This window comes from Salvelinus sp. IW2-2015, linkage group LG14 (assembly GCF_002910315.2).
Source record: "Salvelinus sp. IW2-2015 linkage group LG14, ASM291031v2, whole genome shotgun sequence".
Lineage (NCBI taxonomy): Eukaryota > Metazoa > Chordata > Actinopteri > Salmoniformes > Salmonidae > Salvelinus > Salvelinus sp. IW2-2015.
The window spans coordinates 51071572-51089250 of NC_036854.1; the positions used below are offsets into that span (position 1 = coordinate 51071572).

Here is a 17679-nt window from a genome sequence, read left to right on the forward strand (position 1 = left end):
GCATTTTGCGGCTTACAGGTGCCAAAAATAACTAGCCATGCCCTACTAAGCCACGCTTCCAGTCTTCTAATCTTACCCGGTGGGTCACTGCTCAATAACCAGAATCAACAACCCAACAACCCAACTGAGTGACCTAACTGGCTGGATTAAAATAACCCAACATGTGTTCTGTCCAATATTTACCCATATTGGGTTGTTTTAACGCGGCATTTGTTTGAGTGTAACGGCACCCTATTCCCTAAATAGTGCACCACTTTTGACCAAGTCTCAAAGGGCTCTTGATTTGAATATGTTTTTTGTGGTTGCTACAATATGAAGAAAGACAGAGAAAAGACATTGAATGCCATGTACCATTGTCGAAGTAGATAACGGTTGAGTTCCTGGAGACACTAGGGTCAAAGTTGGCCATGAGGGGGGCGATGTACTGGGTGGCCGTCAGCATTCTGTGGACCACATCCCCTGTGTAGATGAACCCTGAGTGAGGGGGAAAACATACAGCAGATATTACTCATTAAATACAATCGTCGCCACAACACAACAATCCGCATGTCAATGTCCCCAGGCTAAGCTTCCTTCTCTGCCTGACACTCAAACCATACACACACACYCACATACAGTACAAACACTAGCAGTTACTCTCACGGTTAGAGCGTTGGTGACCAAAGGGTCACCAGTTTCGAATTGAGCAAGGCATATAACCCTAATTGCTCCAGGGTTGCTGTTGATAATGGCAGACCCTGGACGTGGTCCCACTCTCCACGGGTGTCTCAGGGAGAGTCGGAATATGACAAAAACACATTTCCAATTCACACGTGAAATAGGYCAAATAGGATAGGATCCAAGTTGTGGATGTAAAAGAAAACATGAATCATCAGCGTACAGTATCAACATATCACTTGTTGGCTGCCTTTCCTTCACTCTGCGGTCCAACTCCCAAATCGTCTAAATTGAGTTATTGACTGTACGTTTGTTTATTCCATATGTAACTCTGTGTTGTTGTTTGTGTCGCACTACTTTGCTTTATCCTGGCCAGGTCGCAGTTGTAAATGAGAACTTGTTCTCAACGGGCCTACTGGTTAAATAAAGGTGAAATAAAATATGTTAAATAAATTGGGGTTTGAGGCTCGGTGTTTGTGGAGGCCAGGTCATCTGATGCAGGCACTTCATCCTCTTCTTTCTTTGTCAAACAGCCCTTAAACAGGCCTGGAGGTGTGTTGGGTCATGTTCTGTTGAAAAACAAATGATAGTCCCATAAGCGCAAACCAGATGGATGGCGTATGCTGCAGAATGCTGTGGTAGCATGCATCTGGTTAATTGTGCATTGAATTCTAAATAAATCAACACACGTTTCACCAGCAAAAACACCCCCACACATCACACATTCCTCCTCCATGCTTCACGGTTGGAACCCACACATGCGAGATCATCCGTTCACTCTACTCTGCGTCTCACAAAGACACAGCGGTTGGAACCAAAAATCTCAAAATTTGTACTCATCGGCAAAAGGACAGACTTCCACGTCTAAATCCCATTGCTCATTTTCTTGGCCCAAGTAAATCTCTTCTTTCTTATTGGTGTCTTTTAGTACAGTAGAGTGTGACTTTGCAGTAATTCACACCATGAAGGCCTGATTCACGCAGTCTCCTCTGAACAGTTGATGTTAAGATGTGTCTATTACTTGAACTCTGTGAAGAATTTATTTGGGCTGCAATTTCTGAGGCGTGGTAACTCTAATGAACTTATCCTCTGCAGCAGAGGTGACTCGGTCTTCCTTTCCTGTGGCGGTCCTCAATGAGAGCCAGTTTCATCATAGTGCTTTGATGGTTTTTTGCAACTGCACTTGAAGAAACTTAAAAGTTCTTGACATTTTCCGTATTGACTGACCTTCGTCTGTCTTAAACGTTAATGATGGACTGTCGTTCTTCTCTTCGCTTTTCAGCTGTTCTTGTCATAATATGAACTTCGTCTTTCCAAATTAGCGCTATTCTTCTGTATACCATCCCTACCTTGTCACAACACAACTGATTGGCTCATACGCATTAAGAAGTATAGAAGTTCCACAAATTAACTTAACAAGGCACACCTGTTAATTGAAATGCATTCCAGGTGACTACCTCATGAAGCTGGTTGAGAGAATGCCAAGAGTGTGCAAGCTGTCATCAAGGTAAAGAGTSGCTACTTTGAAGGATCTGAWATWTTTGAACCAGGGTTCCCGAGTGGCGCAGCGGTCTAAGGCACAGCATRTCAGTGCTAGAGGTGTCATTACATCCCTGGGTTGAATCCATTACATCTGGCTGTGATTGGGAGTCCCATAGGYTGGTGCACAATTGGCCCAGTGTCGTCCTGGTTTGGCTGGGGTAGACCGTCATTGTAAATAAGAATTTGTTCTTAACTGACTTGCTTAGGTAATTAACGGTTACAAATTTGTTTAGCACTTATTTAGTTACTACATGATTCCATATGTGTTATTTCATAGTGTTGATGTCTTCACTATTATTCCTAAGGTAGCATTTCTATCTTGAAGATAAAAAAATAATTTGGTGCATTTTTCCCCATACACCCTCCAGTTTGCTTAATTTGTATAATATATTACACTTGATCTTTCTTGAATAAGGTCCTCCATTTCTTTTTGTTTTTCCTCTAACTTATTATGAGCCTCTATGGTACAGTTTGTATTGCTTTTGTTTTAGAGATGAGTAATGAATTGCATGGCCTCTAAAGCCACATTTAAAAGTTTCCCATATAATAAGGGGATTTGCTGTACCCATGTTAAGTCAGTTATAAATTCCTCTGTCCTAGTTAAAAACAAGTTATCTGTCACGTTCTGACCTTTATTTCCTTTGTTTTGTCTTTATTTAGTATGGTCAGGGCGTGAGTTGGGGTGGGCAGTCTATGTGTGTTTTTCTATGTTGGGGTTTTGAGTTCGGCCTGGTATGGTTCTCAATCAGAGGCAGCTGTCAATCGTTGTCCCTGATTGAGAATCATACTTAGGTAGCCTGGGTTTCACTTTTTTGTTTGTGGGTGTTTGTTTCCGTGTCAGTGTTTGTCGCCACACGGTACTGTTTCGTTTGATCATCGTTTATTGTTTTTGTTCCTGTGTTCAGTTTTTGGATTGATATTAAAGACATGAACACTTACCACGCTGCGCTTTGGTCCGATCCTTCTACCACCATAGACGATCGTTACATTATCATCCAATAGGCTTTGATTACATTTCCAATATCCTCACCCACGTGGAAATTCAGTAAGAGTAATGTATATGCCAATTATGCAATTTATGTGTCCTTACAAACAGCATTAAGGATAAATATATACAGTATGRCTGCTGAGCACACCATACTCAATCAACACAAAGTAGACCTGCATAATTTACTACTTATCGGCCKGTTGCCATTGTTATTAATGTACCCCTGTGAAACAAAAAGTACTGGCTATTCATCTTAAGGAAATATTCTTTACATAGAGGGGTACATTAACATTGATGATGCCAGAAACAAAATCTTTTTTTATTCTGTGACAGAGAGGTATAGCAATGTCAGCGGCTGTGAAGATGCATTAAATAAAACAAAATGGCTGCATGTCCTCATCTTCCCTTGCCTTCTTGCTTTGAGGGGGGGTGCCTAACAGAGATTTGAGACTGAAACTTTGACAGTAAAAACCACAGAGAAAAATAGCTAAAAATAGCAAAAAAGCATTCTTAAAAGGTCACATGAAGCTGCAGTCAKTTCACCGCCATTTTGTGTCATCATGTGTCTTCAACAACGGCTGTAAAAAAAAAAAAAATACATCACGAGAAAGGCCAAGAGCACAGTCCCTCCCAGTGAGGAATCAATCCTGTTCTTAAGGACCTCACAGTCAAGTGTAGCCCCCACTCAGCACAGTGGGTGTTTGTATATCTCTGTGCCCCCACCAGTGCAGTCAGCAGAACTCAGAACTGTGGAACTGTGGAGATATTTGAGAACAGGAGGATAGAAGGAGGGGAGGAGCAGGAGGGGGAGTTGAGTCTACCTGGCCATGGAGGAGGGGAAGATAGGAGGATGAGGTGAGGAGGAGGAGGAGTTGAGTCTATCTGGCCATGAAGGAGGGGAGGATGAGGGGTATTGAAGGAGGAGAAGAAGGGGAGGAGGAGTAGGAGGAGGGGAAGTTGAGTCTACCTGGCCAGTGTTTGTCTCCAGTTGGCATACCTGTGGGCCTACTAGGTAAACATGGGTGAGGGTGGGGTGAGAGAGAGAGAGAGACATTCAAGGAAAGGAGAGAGGAGATTGAGAGGGGAGGGGGGGTATAGTGGCCTACCTAGCCTTATCCTTTCATCTAACTGCTCTTGAATGATTGCTTTCTCTTTCTCTTTATCTCCCTCTCTCTCTCACAACACACTGGGGGAGTTTGACACAAATTATTTAACTCRGACTCAATCATTGCATTCCATCAGCTCTAGTGTTTACCCAACAGCAGCCCAAATATGTACCTTATCTAACTTTCCTTTTCTACGCCACACCTTGTTTCCCCCATCTTTCTCTCTTTTCTTTCMTTCTATCTTGAAACAGCACAGAGGGGCCCAGACTAAGAAGTACAGTGCAGGCCTGCATCATAACCACACAATGACCATCAGGGACACACACACACGCCCCTATGTTAAATGCAAGCTGTGAGGAGACGTTTGGCTCTGTGCCTGCTTCTCTGGGTAAATGAGAGAGACTTTTCTAACAATCTACTGCGAACACAAAAACAGCCACCCGACAGCTTGGGAGAAATCAGTCAGTCTCTCAATACGCTTAAGAACAGACACCCAGAAAGAGAGTCATTCAATAGGGAAGCGGGATACCTAGTCAGTTGTGCAACTGAATGCATTCAACTGAAATATGCCTTCCTGCATTTAACCCAACCACCTCTGAATCAGAGAGGTGCAGGGGGGCTGCATTGATGGACATCATTGGTACCCAGGTGGAAGTTGTTATGGGGGTTAACTGCCTTGCTCAAGGGCAGAACAACAGATTTTTTCCCCCCGTGCTAACTCTGGAATTTGAACACTCAACCTTCTGGTTACTGTCCCAACGCTCACACTGCTAGGCTACCTGGCAGGCGAACTTGTTATGGCCATCACTTTAAGGAGGGGGACTGGACAGTAGATGATGAACGATTCAGCCAGGACAATTGGTAGCCGAATGAAAAAGCGAAAAAGAGGGAGTGTGAGAGACGGAGAAGACAGAGAGAGAGAGAGGAGGAGAGAGCGGGATAGGAGGGTGAGAAGGAGAAAGAACAAGAAAGAAAGAGAGAGTAAGAGAGAGATGGAGACACACAGAGACAATGCCAAATAGAGAGGGGGTAGACGTGAAACAATGAGATTGTTCCATTTTCAGCCCTGTTTATATGTTCGGGTATCAGGGAGTACTGTTCTGTATATACTGGAGGGAGCATTACCACAAACTCTTGACCAGCCATTCTACTTTATTGGACATTCTGTCCAAACAAGCCAGTTGTTTCTCCATACTGAGCCTATGTTTAGTTCTGGAGTGATCTCAGAGTTTAAAACAGCTGTCTGGAGCAGAGAGCAGCCAGGATAGAAGGAACACATGCACACACACACACACACACATATACGTCCGACACAAGCATCTGCAGTGTATCTGGCCATTATCTTGTCTTATCGCCAAACAGCGGCAGAGAAAACCACCTCTTCAATTAAGATAGAGGCTGTCCTCATTGTTCCTGTGTAGTCGTAATGACAGGGGCTTATGACACGCATAGAGAAGGCCAGACAGAAAGAGAGGAGAAACAACTGGTCTCACTACTGTCTCCCTACTGGGCACATACTGGTTGAATCAACATTGTTTTCACATCATTTCAATGAAATTACGTTGAACCAATGTGGAATAGACGTTGAATTGATGTCTGTGCCCAGCGAGTGCATACTGAGTGACCACCTTGTGTCTTTCTCCTTCCTCTGTGTGCCTGTTAGTGTGCAAGTGTGTGTGAGTGGCAGAGGATTTAATTAAGTGTGTGTGCGTGCGTGCGTGCGTGCGTGTGTTTACTAGCTGCCTTGTTGTTCCACTGCATTCCACACACTCCTCTGTGGCTTCTGTGACGAGCTTCTACATCAGCCCTGTGGCATCCCCATGAAACAAAGTATTTAACCAAAATGTGCCTGGAGAAAAACAGAGACGACAAGCCAAATACGTGTGTACAGAGGAATCTGGCGCTGACGGTGAAATGTGTGTGTGTCCGTATGGGCTGTTTTTTTCAGGGGTGCTGGCCTGGTGAAGACACCACACAGCTGCATTTCTACCTTGGCTCTCTCTGGCAGCTGGGGTTACAGAGGGATCAGATCGCATATCACCACTCTGGTTGTGTCTCAAATGACACCCTATTCCCTATATAGTGCGCTACCTTTGACCAGGGCCCATAGAGCTCTGGTCAAAAGTAGTGCACTATATAGGAAATAGGGTGCCATTTGGAACACATAMTCTYWCAGACAGTGCCTGTCTTTAACGCTACAACCTCCAACCACCAGACACTGCTCAATGTTTGGCCCTGACAGCACCAGCAACACTTTATAGAACAACACCACCCCTTTTGTTACTTCTGTTATGAGGTGATTCAGATCAAAGATTTGAAGCAACACATCATGTCACGACACCACGTCTTATGTCACTTTGTTTTGCGTTGTCATGTGATTTATTTCAACGTGACAAATCAAATCAAATGTTATTTGTCAAATGCGCCGAATACAACCTTACAGTGAAATGCTTATTTACAAGCCCTTAAACCAACAATGCAGTTTAAGAAGAATACCTGTTTAGAAGCCTCTTGGACCTAGACGTGCGCTCTGGTACCGCTTGCCATGCGATAGCAGAGAGAACAGTTTATGACTAGAGTGGCTGGAGTCTACCACCGCCTGGTATAGAGGTCCTGGATGGCAGGAAGCTTGGCCCCAATGATGCAGTGGGCCGTACGCACTACCCTCTGTAGTGACTTTTGCGGTCGGAGGCCGATCAGTTGCCATACCAGGCAGTGATGCAACCTGTCAGGATGCTCTCGATGGTGTAGCTGTAGAACCTTTTGATGATGTGAGGACCCATGCCAAATCTTTTCTGTCTCCTGAGGGGGAATAGGTTTTGTCGTGCCCTCTTCACGACGGTCTTGGTGTAATTGGACCATGTTAGTTTGTTGGTGATGTGGAGGCTAAGGAACTTGAAGCTCTCAACCTGCTCCGCTGCAGCCCTGTTGATGAAAATGGGGGCATGCTCGGTCCTCCTTTTCCTGTAGTCCACATTCTCCTTTGTCTTGATCACGTTGAGGGAGAGGTTGTTGTCCTTGCACCACCCAGTCAGGTCTCTGACTTGCTCCCTATATGCTGTCTCGTCGTTGTCGGTGATCAGGCCTACCGCTGTTATGTCATCTGCAAAATTGATGATGGTGTTGGAGTCGTGCCTGGTGACGCAGTCGTGCCTGGTGACGCAGTGAACAGGGAGTACAGGAGGGGACTGAGTACGCACTCCTGAGGGGCCCCCGTGTTGAGGATCAGCATGGCGGATGTGTTGTTACCTACCCTTACCACCGGTGGGCAGTCCGTCAGGAAGTCCAGGATCCAGTTGCAGAGGGAGGTGTTTAGTCTCAGGGTCCTTAGATTAGTGATGAGCTTTGAGGGCGCTGTGGTGTTGAATGCTYAGCTGTAGTCAWTGAATAGCATTCTCACATGGGTGTTCCTTTTGTCCAGGTGGGAAWGGGCAGTGTGGAGTGCAATAGAGATTGCATCATCTGTGGATCTGTTGGGGATGTATGCAAATTGGAGTGGATCTAGGGTTTCTGGGATAATGGTGTTAATGTGAGCCATGACCAGCCTTTCAAAYCACTTCATGGCTACAKACGTGAGTGCTACAGGTTGGTAGTCATTTAGGCAGGTTACCTTAGTGTTCTTGGGCACAGGGACTATGGTGGTCTGCTTGAAACATGTTAGTATTACAGACTCAGACAGGGAGAGGTTGAAAATGTCAGTGAAGACACTTGACAGTTGGTCAGCGCATGCTCGGAGTACACGTCCTAGTAATCTGTCAGGCCCTGCGGCCTTGTGATAGTTGACCTGTTTAAAGTCCTTACATCGGCTGCAGAAAGCATGATCGCACTGTTGTCCGGAACAGCTGAGGCTCTCATGCATGTTTCAGTCTTACTAGCCTCAAAGCGAGCATAGAAGTAATTTAGCTCCTCTGGTTGGCTCGTGTCACTGGYCAGCCCTCAGCTGTGCTTCGCTTTGTAGTCTGTAATAGTTTGCAAGCCCTGCCACATCCGACGAGTGTCAGAGCCGGTGTAGTACGATTCGGTCTTAGTCCTGTGGTGAAGCTTTACCTGTTTGATGGTTCGTCGGAGGGCACAGCGGGATTTCTTATAAGCTTTTGGGTTAGAGTCCCGCTCCTTGAAAGTGGCAGCTCTACCTATTAGCTCAGTGCGGATGTTGTCTGTAATCCATGGCTTTTGGTTGGGGTATGTACGTACGGTCACTGTGGGGGCGAGGTCCTCGATGCAGTTATTGATAAAGCCAGTGACTGATGAGGTGTACTCCTCAATGCCATCGGAAGAATCCCGGAACGTATTCCAGTCTGTACTAGTCCTGTAGCTTAGCATCTGCTTCATCTGACCACTTTTMTATTGACCGAGRCACTGGTACTTCCTGCTTTAATTTGAGCTTGTATGCAGGAATCAGGAGGATATAATTATAGTCAGATTTGCCAAAAGGAGGGCGAGGGAGAGCTTTGTACGCGTCTCTGTGTGTGGAGTAAAGGTAYTCTTTTTTCCCCTCTGGTTCCACATTTAACATGCTGGTAGAAATGAGGTAAAARYGATTTAAGTTTCCCTGCATTAAAGTCCCCGGCCAATAGGAGCGCCYCCTCTGGATGAGCGTTTTCCTGTTTGCTTATGGCCTTATACAGCTCATTGAGAGCGGTCTTAGTGTCGGCATCGGTTTGTGATGGTCTACAGATTATCATGTGATACTCTACCTCAGGCGAGCAAAACCTCGAGACTTCCTTAGATATCGTGCACCAGGTGTTGTTCACAAATATACATAGAATGCCGCCCCTTTATTACCAGAGGCTGTTATTCTATCCTGCCGGTACAGTGTATAACCCGCCAGCTGTATTTTGTTCATGTCGTTGTTCAGCCATGACTCTGTGAAACATAAGATATTACAGTCTTTAATGTCCCGTTGGTAGAATATACATGCTGTTAGTTTGTCCATTTTATTATCCAGCGATTGTACGTTGGCCAATATTACCGATGGCACAGGCAGATTAGCAACTCGTCGCCTGATCCTCACAAGGCACCCCGATCTCCTTTTGCAAAACCTCAGTCTCTTTCTGCTGCTAATGACGGAGATGAGGGTCTGTTCGGGTGTCTGGAGTAAATCCCTCTCGTCTGACTCATTAAAGAAAAATMATTTGTCCAATTCAAGTAGGGTAWTCGCTGTTCTGATGTCCAGAAGCTCTTTTCGGTCATAAGAGACYGTAGCAGCAACATTATGTACAAAATAAGTTACAAACMATGWAAAAAAAKAAWKWAWATAGTACGMTTGGTTAAGAGCCCATAGAACAGCAGCCATCCTCTCCAGCGCCATTATAAAGTCTCTGTTCTCAGTGTGTTTGTCTATTTGATTACTTGGACACAGCMCTACTCTGAAACCCCCTGTACTGACCCTCTCCTCTCCACTATCTGGCTGCAGGCAGGACCATACAGTTGATGTCGGAAGTTTACATACACCTTAGCCAAATACATTTAAACTCKGTTTTTCACAWWTCCTGACATTTAATCCRAGTAAAAATTCCGGTCTTAGGTCAGTTAGGATCCCCACTTTCTTTTAAGAATGTGAAATGTCAGAATAATAGTAGAGAGAATGATTTATTTAAGCTTTTATTTCTTTCATCACATTCCCAGTGGGTCAGAAGTTTACATACACTCAATTAGTATTTGGTAGCATTGCCTTTAAATTGTTTAACTTGGGTCAAACGTTTCGGGTAGCCTTCCACAAGCTTCATACAATAAGTTGGTTGAATTTTGGCCCATTCCTCCTGACAGAGCTGGTGTAACTGAGTCAGGTTTGTAGGCCTCCTTGCTCACACACGCTTTTTTCAGTTCTGCCCACAAATTTCTATAGGATTGAGGTCAGGGGCTTTGTGACAGCCCCTCCAATACCTTGACTTTGTTGTCCTTAAGCCATTTTGCCACAACTTTGGAAGTATGCTTGGGGTCATTGTCGATTTAGAAGACCCATTTGCGACCAAGCTTTAACTTCCTGACTCATGTCTTGAGATGTTGCTTCAAAATATCCACATAATTTCCCCACCTCATGATGCCATCTATTTTGTGAAGTGCGCCAGCCCTCCTGCAGCAAAGCACTCCACAACATGATGCTGCCACTCCCGTTCTTCACGGTTGGGATGGTGTTCTTCGGCTTGCAAGCCTCCCCTTTTTCCTCCAAACATAACAATGGTCATTATGCCAAACAGTTCTATTTTGTTTCATCAGACCAGAGGACATTTCTCCAAAAAGTACGATCTTTGTCCCCATGTGCAGTTGCAACCGTAGTCTGGCTTTTTTATGGCGGTTTTGGAGCAGTGGCTTCTTCCTTGCTGAGCGGCCTTTCAGGTTATGTCGATATTGGACTCGATTTCACTGTGGATTAGATACTTTTGTACCCGTGTTCCTCCAGCATCTTCACAAGGTCTTTGCTGTTTTCTGGGATTGATTTGCACTTTTCGTACCAAAGTACGTTCATCTCTAGGAAGCAGAATGGCAGACAGTTTTTAAATGACTCCAACCTAAGTGTACGTAAACTTCCGACTTCAACTGTGTCTCCTCTCATAGACCTACACCATGCCACACTGATGGAAAGGTTAACACTCACAGGAAGATAACACGATTACAATGGTGTACGGTTGGAGAAGGGCAGGGCCAGGAGGGGGAAAAGGCTAGCTAAATGGATTGATAGGCTGGGAGGTGGAGCAGTAGTGGATGGAGAGGGGAATGAAGGGAGGGGTAGACGCTGAAACGGAGGTGTTTGAACTCGGATTTACAGAGGCAGAGTACTGAGGCCTGCCGTTCCTCCTCTCCTCCATCACACCGTCTCTGTCTGAATGACTCTTTATCTCTTTCTGGGCTAGCTGCTAGCTGCTAACAGCCTCTATACTGTATGTGTCCCGTATGGCACCCTTTCCCCTTTATAGTCCCAAAAGTTGCGCACTACATAGGGAATAAGGTTCCATTTGGGACGCATCCCTATTCATCTCTCATCACTACAACACTGTTCTGGCAGTTCCATGCTTTACAAGCTAGCTCTGAGGTAGTGGGATATACTGTAGCTAGGGAAGAACATTCACTTTGCCCAATAATAGTAATTTGTCCTATAAAGGTCAATAATAAATCAAGAAAATTATATATTCGGATGATGATGATGATGATAATAATCATAATGATGATGATGCTGATTTATATTTCTACCATTATTGTAACAGTCTAATGTGAGCAGACGTTGTTGGAATAGTTGGGTATGGTATACTCATGACTCTTTGATGTGATAATTGCCACTGCAGACGTTGTGGTTTCACCCTCCTTCTCAGTGGAAAATACTCCTCATCCTCCCTCCTCCCTAGTGCCGTTGGAGCATTTACTAACACACTCGCCTCTTTTCGAACGTGTCTGACTCGCTCTGGTCTGTTACACACACGCTTGTTCATACTGTCATATCACTCCCAATACACATGTATATCAATAGGTTATTATTACAGCACTTGGCAGTGTAGGTCATTTTCCAAGTCCAAACCCTGGTCTGYTTTTTCCCTGCAACGCGCCCCTGTGGGCCCTGGTCAAAAGTAYTGCACTATGTAGGGAATATGGTGCCATTTGGGATGCATCCCAGGACTGGTTGGTATTGCTGAGTGTTGGGGACTAGGAGTGGTGGTGGTTTCCCCCCCAAGTCTAGCAGYCTGGCCATTGATGCTGAGTGTTGTAGGTGGTTTTGTACCAACTGCCTGGAGGACTTGTGCTGAGGGCTGCTGGTGGTTTTGTACTGCGGTCTGTGTCAGACGAGGGTTTTCAATCCTCCCTCAGTTCGTTTGGCTGGGCTGGCGGTAACTTCCCAGTCTACAGACTGAGGAGGCAAGATAAAGATGGCGCCGGAGGGGATGGCTGCCGTTTTATGGGCTCTTTACCAACTGTGGTATTATTCTTTTTTGTATTGTTTGTAATATATTTTGTACATAATGTTGCTGCTACCGTCTCTTATGACCGAAAAGAGCTTCTGGACATCAGAACAGCGATTCCTCACCTTGAATTGGACTAAGAATGTTTCTTTAATGAGTCGGACGAGAGGTATTTACTCCAGACACCCGAACAGGCCCTCATCTCCGTCATTAGCAGCAGAAAGAGATTGAGGTTTTGCAAAAGGAGATCAGGGTGCCTTGTGAGGATCCGGCGACAGTGGCTAATCTGCCTGTGCCAACGGTACTATTGGCTAACGTACAATCGCTGGATAACAAAGTGGACGAACTACAAGCACGTATATCCTACCAACGGGATATTAAAACATAATATCTTATGTTACACCGAGTCGTGGCTGAACGACGACATGAATAACATACAGCTGACGGGTTATACACTCTATCAGCAGGACAGAACAGCAGCCTCTGGTAATAAAGAGGTGGCTGTTGCACGATATCTAAGGAAGTCTCAAGGTTTTGCTCGCCTGAGGTAGAGTAATAAGCTGAAGACCACACTATCTACCTAGAGAGTTTTCATCTATATTCTTCGTAGCTGTCTATTTACCAGCACAAACCGATGCTGGCACTAAGACCACACTCAATGAGCTGTARARGGCCATAAGCAAATAGGAAAACGCTCATCCAGAGGCGGTGCTCCTAGTGGCCGGGGACTTTAATGCAGGGYAACTTAAATCCGGTTTTCCTAATTTCTACCAGCATGTTAAATGTGCAACCAGAGTGGGAAAAAATACCACCTTTACTCCACACACAGAYACACGTACAAAGCTCTCCCTCACCCTRCATTTGGCAAATCTGACCATAATTCTATCCTCCTGATTCCTGCTTACAAGCTAAAATTAAAGCAGAAAGCACAAGTTACTCGGTCGATAAAAAAGTGGTCAGATGAAGCAGATGCTAAGCTATAGGACTCATTTTGCTATTACAGACTGGAAAATGTTCCGGGATTCCTCCGATGGCATTTAGGAGTGCACCACATCAGTCACTGGCTTCATCAATAAGTGCATTGATGACGACGTCCCCACAGTGACCGTACATGCAGTCGTGGCCAAAGGTTTTGAGAATGACACAAATATTAATTTCCACAAAGTTTGCTGCTTCAGTGTCTTTAGATATTTTTGTCAAATGTTACTATGGAATACTGAAGTATAATTACAAGCATTTTATAAGTGTCAAAGCCTTTTATTGCCAATTACATGAAGTTGATGCAAAGAGTCAATATTTGCAGTGTTGACCCTTCTTTTTCAAGACCTCTGCAATCCGCCCTGGCATGCTGTCAATTAACTTCTGGGCCACATCCTGACTGATGGCAGCCTATTCTTGCATAACCAATGCTTGGAGTTTGTCAGAATTTGTGGGGTTTTGTTTGTCCACCCACCTCTTGAGGATTGACCACAAGTTCTCAATGGGATTAAGGTCTGGGGAGWTTCCTGGCCATGGACCCAAAATATCAATGTTTTGTTCCCCGAGGCACTTATCACTTTTGCCTTTTGGAAAGGTGKTCCATCATGGTGGAAAAATGCATTGTTCGTCACCAAACTGTTCCTGGATGGCTGGGAGAAGTTGCTCTCGGAGGATGTGTTGGTACCATTCTTTATTCATGACTGTGTTCTTAAGCAAAATTGTGAGTGAGCCCACTCCCTTGGCTGAGAAGCAACCCCACACATGAATGGTCTCAGGATGCTTTACTGTTGGCATGACACAGGACTGATGGTAGCGCTCACCTTGTCTTTTCCAGACCAGCTTTTTCCCGGATGCCCCAAACAATCGGAAAGGGGATTCATCAGAGAAAATTACTTTACCCCAGTCCTCAGCAYTCCAATCCCTGTACCTTTTGCAGATTATCAGTCTGTCCCTGATGTTTTTCCTGGAGAGAAGTGGCTTCTTTGCTGCCCTTCTTGACACCAGGCCATCCTCCAAAAGTCTTCGCCTCACTGTGCGAACAGATGCACTCACACCTACCTGCTGCCATTCCTGAGCAAGCTCTGCACTGGTGGTGCCCCGATCCCGCAGCTGAATCAACTTTAGGAGACGGTCCTGGCGCTTCCTGGACTTTATTGGGCGCCCTGAAGCCTTCTTCACAACAATTGAACCGCCCTCGAAGTTCTTGATGATCTGATAAATGGTTGATTTAGGTGCAATCTTACTGGCAGCAATATCCTCGGCTGTGAAGCCCTTTTTGTGCAAAGCAATGATGACGGCACGTGTTTCCTTGCAGGTAACCATGGTTGACAGAGGAAGAACAATGATTCCAAGCACCACCCTCCTTTTGAAGCTTCCAGTCTGTTATTCAAACTCAATCAGCATGACAGAGTGATCTTCAGCCTTTTCCTCGTCAACACTCACACCTGTGTTAATGAGAGAATCACTGACATGATGCCAGCTGGTTCTTCTGTGGCAGGGCTGAAATGCAGTGGAAATGTTTTTGGTGGTTCAGTTAATTTGCATGGCCGGTGGTAAGGGGAGGTAACAACACAACACATCCGCCACGCTGATTCTCAACACAGGGGCCCCTCAGGGGTGCGTGCTCAGTCTCCTCCTGTACTCCCTGTTCACTCATGACTGCATGGCCAGGCACGACTCCAACACCATCATCAAGTTTTCCGACAACATAACAGTGGTAGGCCTGATCACCGACAACGACGAGACAGCCTATAGGGAGGAAGTCAGAGACCTGACCGTGTGGTGCAAGGACAACAACCTCTCCCTCAACGTGATCAAGACAAGGGAGATTGTGGACTACAGGAAAAGGAGGACCGAGCACGCCCCCATTCTCATCGACGGGGCTGTAGTGGAGCAGGTTGAGAGCTTCAAGTTCCTTGGCGTACACATCACCAACAAACTAACATGGTGCAAGCACACCAAGACCATCCTGAAGAGGGCACGACAAAACCTATTCCCCCTCAGGAGACTGAAAAGATTTGGCATGGGTCCTCAGATTCTCAAAAATTTCTACAGCTGCACCATCGAGAGCATCCTGACGGTTGCATTACTGCCTGGTATGGCAACTGATCGGCCTCCGACCGCAAGGCACTACAGAGGGTAGTGTGTCCGGCCCAGTACATCACTGGGCCCAAGTTTCCTGCCTTCCAGGACCTCTATACCAGGTGGTGTCAGAGGAAGGTTGAAATTGTCAAAGACTCCAGCCACCCCAGTCATAGACTGTTCTCTCTGCTACCGCACAGCAAGCTGTACCGGAGCGCCATGTCTAGGTCCAATTGGCTTCTAAACAGCTTTTACCCCCAAACCATAAGACTCCTGAACATCTAGTCAAATAGCTACCCAGACTATATGCATTGCCCCCCCCCCRCCCCTTTTACGCTGCTGCTACTCTCTGTTATTATCACTTTAATAACTTTAACAACATGTACATAATTACCTCAATTACCTCGACTAACCGGTGCCCCGCACATTGACTCTGTACCGGTACACCCTGTATATAGCCTCGCTATTGTTATTTTACTGCTGTTCTTTAATTATTTGTTACTTTTATCTATTTCTTATTTTTTAGTATTTTTCTTAAAACTGCATTGTTGGTTAAGTAAGCATTTCACAGTAAGGTTGTATTCAGCGCATGTGACAAATTACATTTGATTTGATTTGAAAATAACCTGTTTGACCCTTTGCACTTCTCAGCATTCTGATCTCAATCACATACACACAGCATCTCAGACACACACACAAACACAAACAGCAGTGACACAAACAGTTAACACAAATACAAAATTGAAGACACAAGCGCGCAAACACACCATTATCTACAGTGTCGCCAGAATAAATGCTTCTGTCCACCCGATAATGATTTCTCTAAACTCATTACATACTCTTCTCAGCCGTGGAACAATAAGTGAATGGCTGTTCACAGGGTTGGTTGACTCTGGAGACTACTTTGGTGTGTACAGAGTTAGGAGGTGAATCAACCTTTAACTTCCTTGCACTCTATGTTCAGAATTATCTCCAAAAGACGTTTCGATTYGATGCTTAGGTGTCCCTAGGGCAATTCAGACAGCTGTCTGAGGATTTTTATAACAAAGAATATTATTTTTAAAATGTAACTGTGTTTTGTATCTTAATGTGTGTTTTAATGTGTATATTTATGTTTATCTATACCTGCCTATTGATATGTTCGTTTTTGRATTGTGCGGGGCTCATTTGCAAAAGAGACTTTAGTCTCAGTATGACTTACTAAAGGTTAATAATAATAARATGCTATGTATAATTCCAATGCTAAGCAAAAAAAATGAAAACCAAGCACACACACACCATTTCACCTCTGCTAGCATCAATTCCATCTCCCTCAATCACATCAACACTGTAGCTCAGGAAGAGGTTGTTCACTTACCACCAGTTGCRACGGTGAGATCACGCAGGAAATGTCCATAGAAGGGGAAATCGAAGGAAAGATTTACTCTCTGCATGAAAAAAAAAAACACAGATGACGCAGGTCAGAAAGAGAGCTCCAAAAAGACAGAAAAYTACTCAATAGGATTAAACTTCAGTCAGAGAAAGAAGGTGTAGAGAAAGAGGCACTCAGGAGAGACAAATCCTAAATTCTACCATTTTCAGTCCTTGTGGTAGTTGACTTTAAATTTGACCACATGCCAAGTTGTGAATTGTTTTTAAGCAAATGTGAAACTCCCAGGATAAAATACACCATTGTGGTTATGAAAAGAAAGCATTTATGAGTTTCATAGACCTTCATGAAGTTTGATGAAACATGTTTCCCCAATGGAAAACCTTTTTWCCCCAAGAGCAGATTCAGCCTAGAGCTCGAACATAAAAGCAGATGTATTTGTCAGTCATTTTTCAATAACATTTTCTMTTCAAAACCAGATTAGTACTAAAATGTGTTGATAACAACCAGTAAAAAGCCTGAATGAGCTGACTACAGTTTATTCCTAGTAAGGTATAACATTTATAGATTTCTGAATTCATATGCTATTTGGATTTTACAGTCTACCACACTGTTTGGGARTATTACTGTGTTAGAGTAACTGAATCGATTATAGTGACAAGGGGAATGTTTACAGCACTGCTTCGAGGCAGCAGGACTCTACAATCACTTGAGTCACTACAGTATTCTGTCATGGATTTGCGTCCCAAATGGCACCCTATTCCCTAGTGCACTTCTTTTGATCACYGCCCGCTCTGGTCAAAAGTAGGGCACTGTGTAGGGAATAGGATGTCATGTGGGWRGTATACATGTTGTTTCTATAGCATATCTTGTGTATGATAGAGAATAGAGAGCATAACTCCATGGTTAACACAGCTACATGATCCAGGATTCAACCAGGGGGAGTCTGGCTGCGGCCCACCACAGTCAATTACTATGACTAAACACAGTCGTTCAACAGCCGAGCTTCTCTGCTTTATTTTGATGAACTTTTTACGAGCCTATTGGCTGATTATGCTATGTGGG

At 44.7% G+C, this 17679-nt stretch overlaps 1 protein-coding gene across 1 annotated transcript in view; it reads right to left on the reverse strand.

The window, feature by feature from the left end:
* Positions 1 to 17679, reverse strand: part of LOC111973179 (plexin domain-containing protein 2-like) — a 199547-nt gene that overhangs the window by 107691 nt on the left and 74177 nt on the right. The window contains exons 4-5 of the mRNA XM_024000446.2: positions 16603 to 16672; positions 352 to 474 (exon numbers count right to left, since the gene is read on the reverse strand). Coding sequence (XP_023856214.1) covers positions 352 to 474; positions 16603 to 16672 — 193 coding nt within the window. The remainder of the gene's footprint in view (positions 1 to 351; positions 475 to 16602; positions 16673 to 17679) is intronic.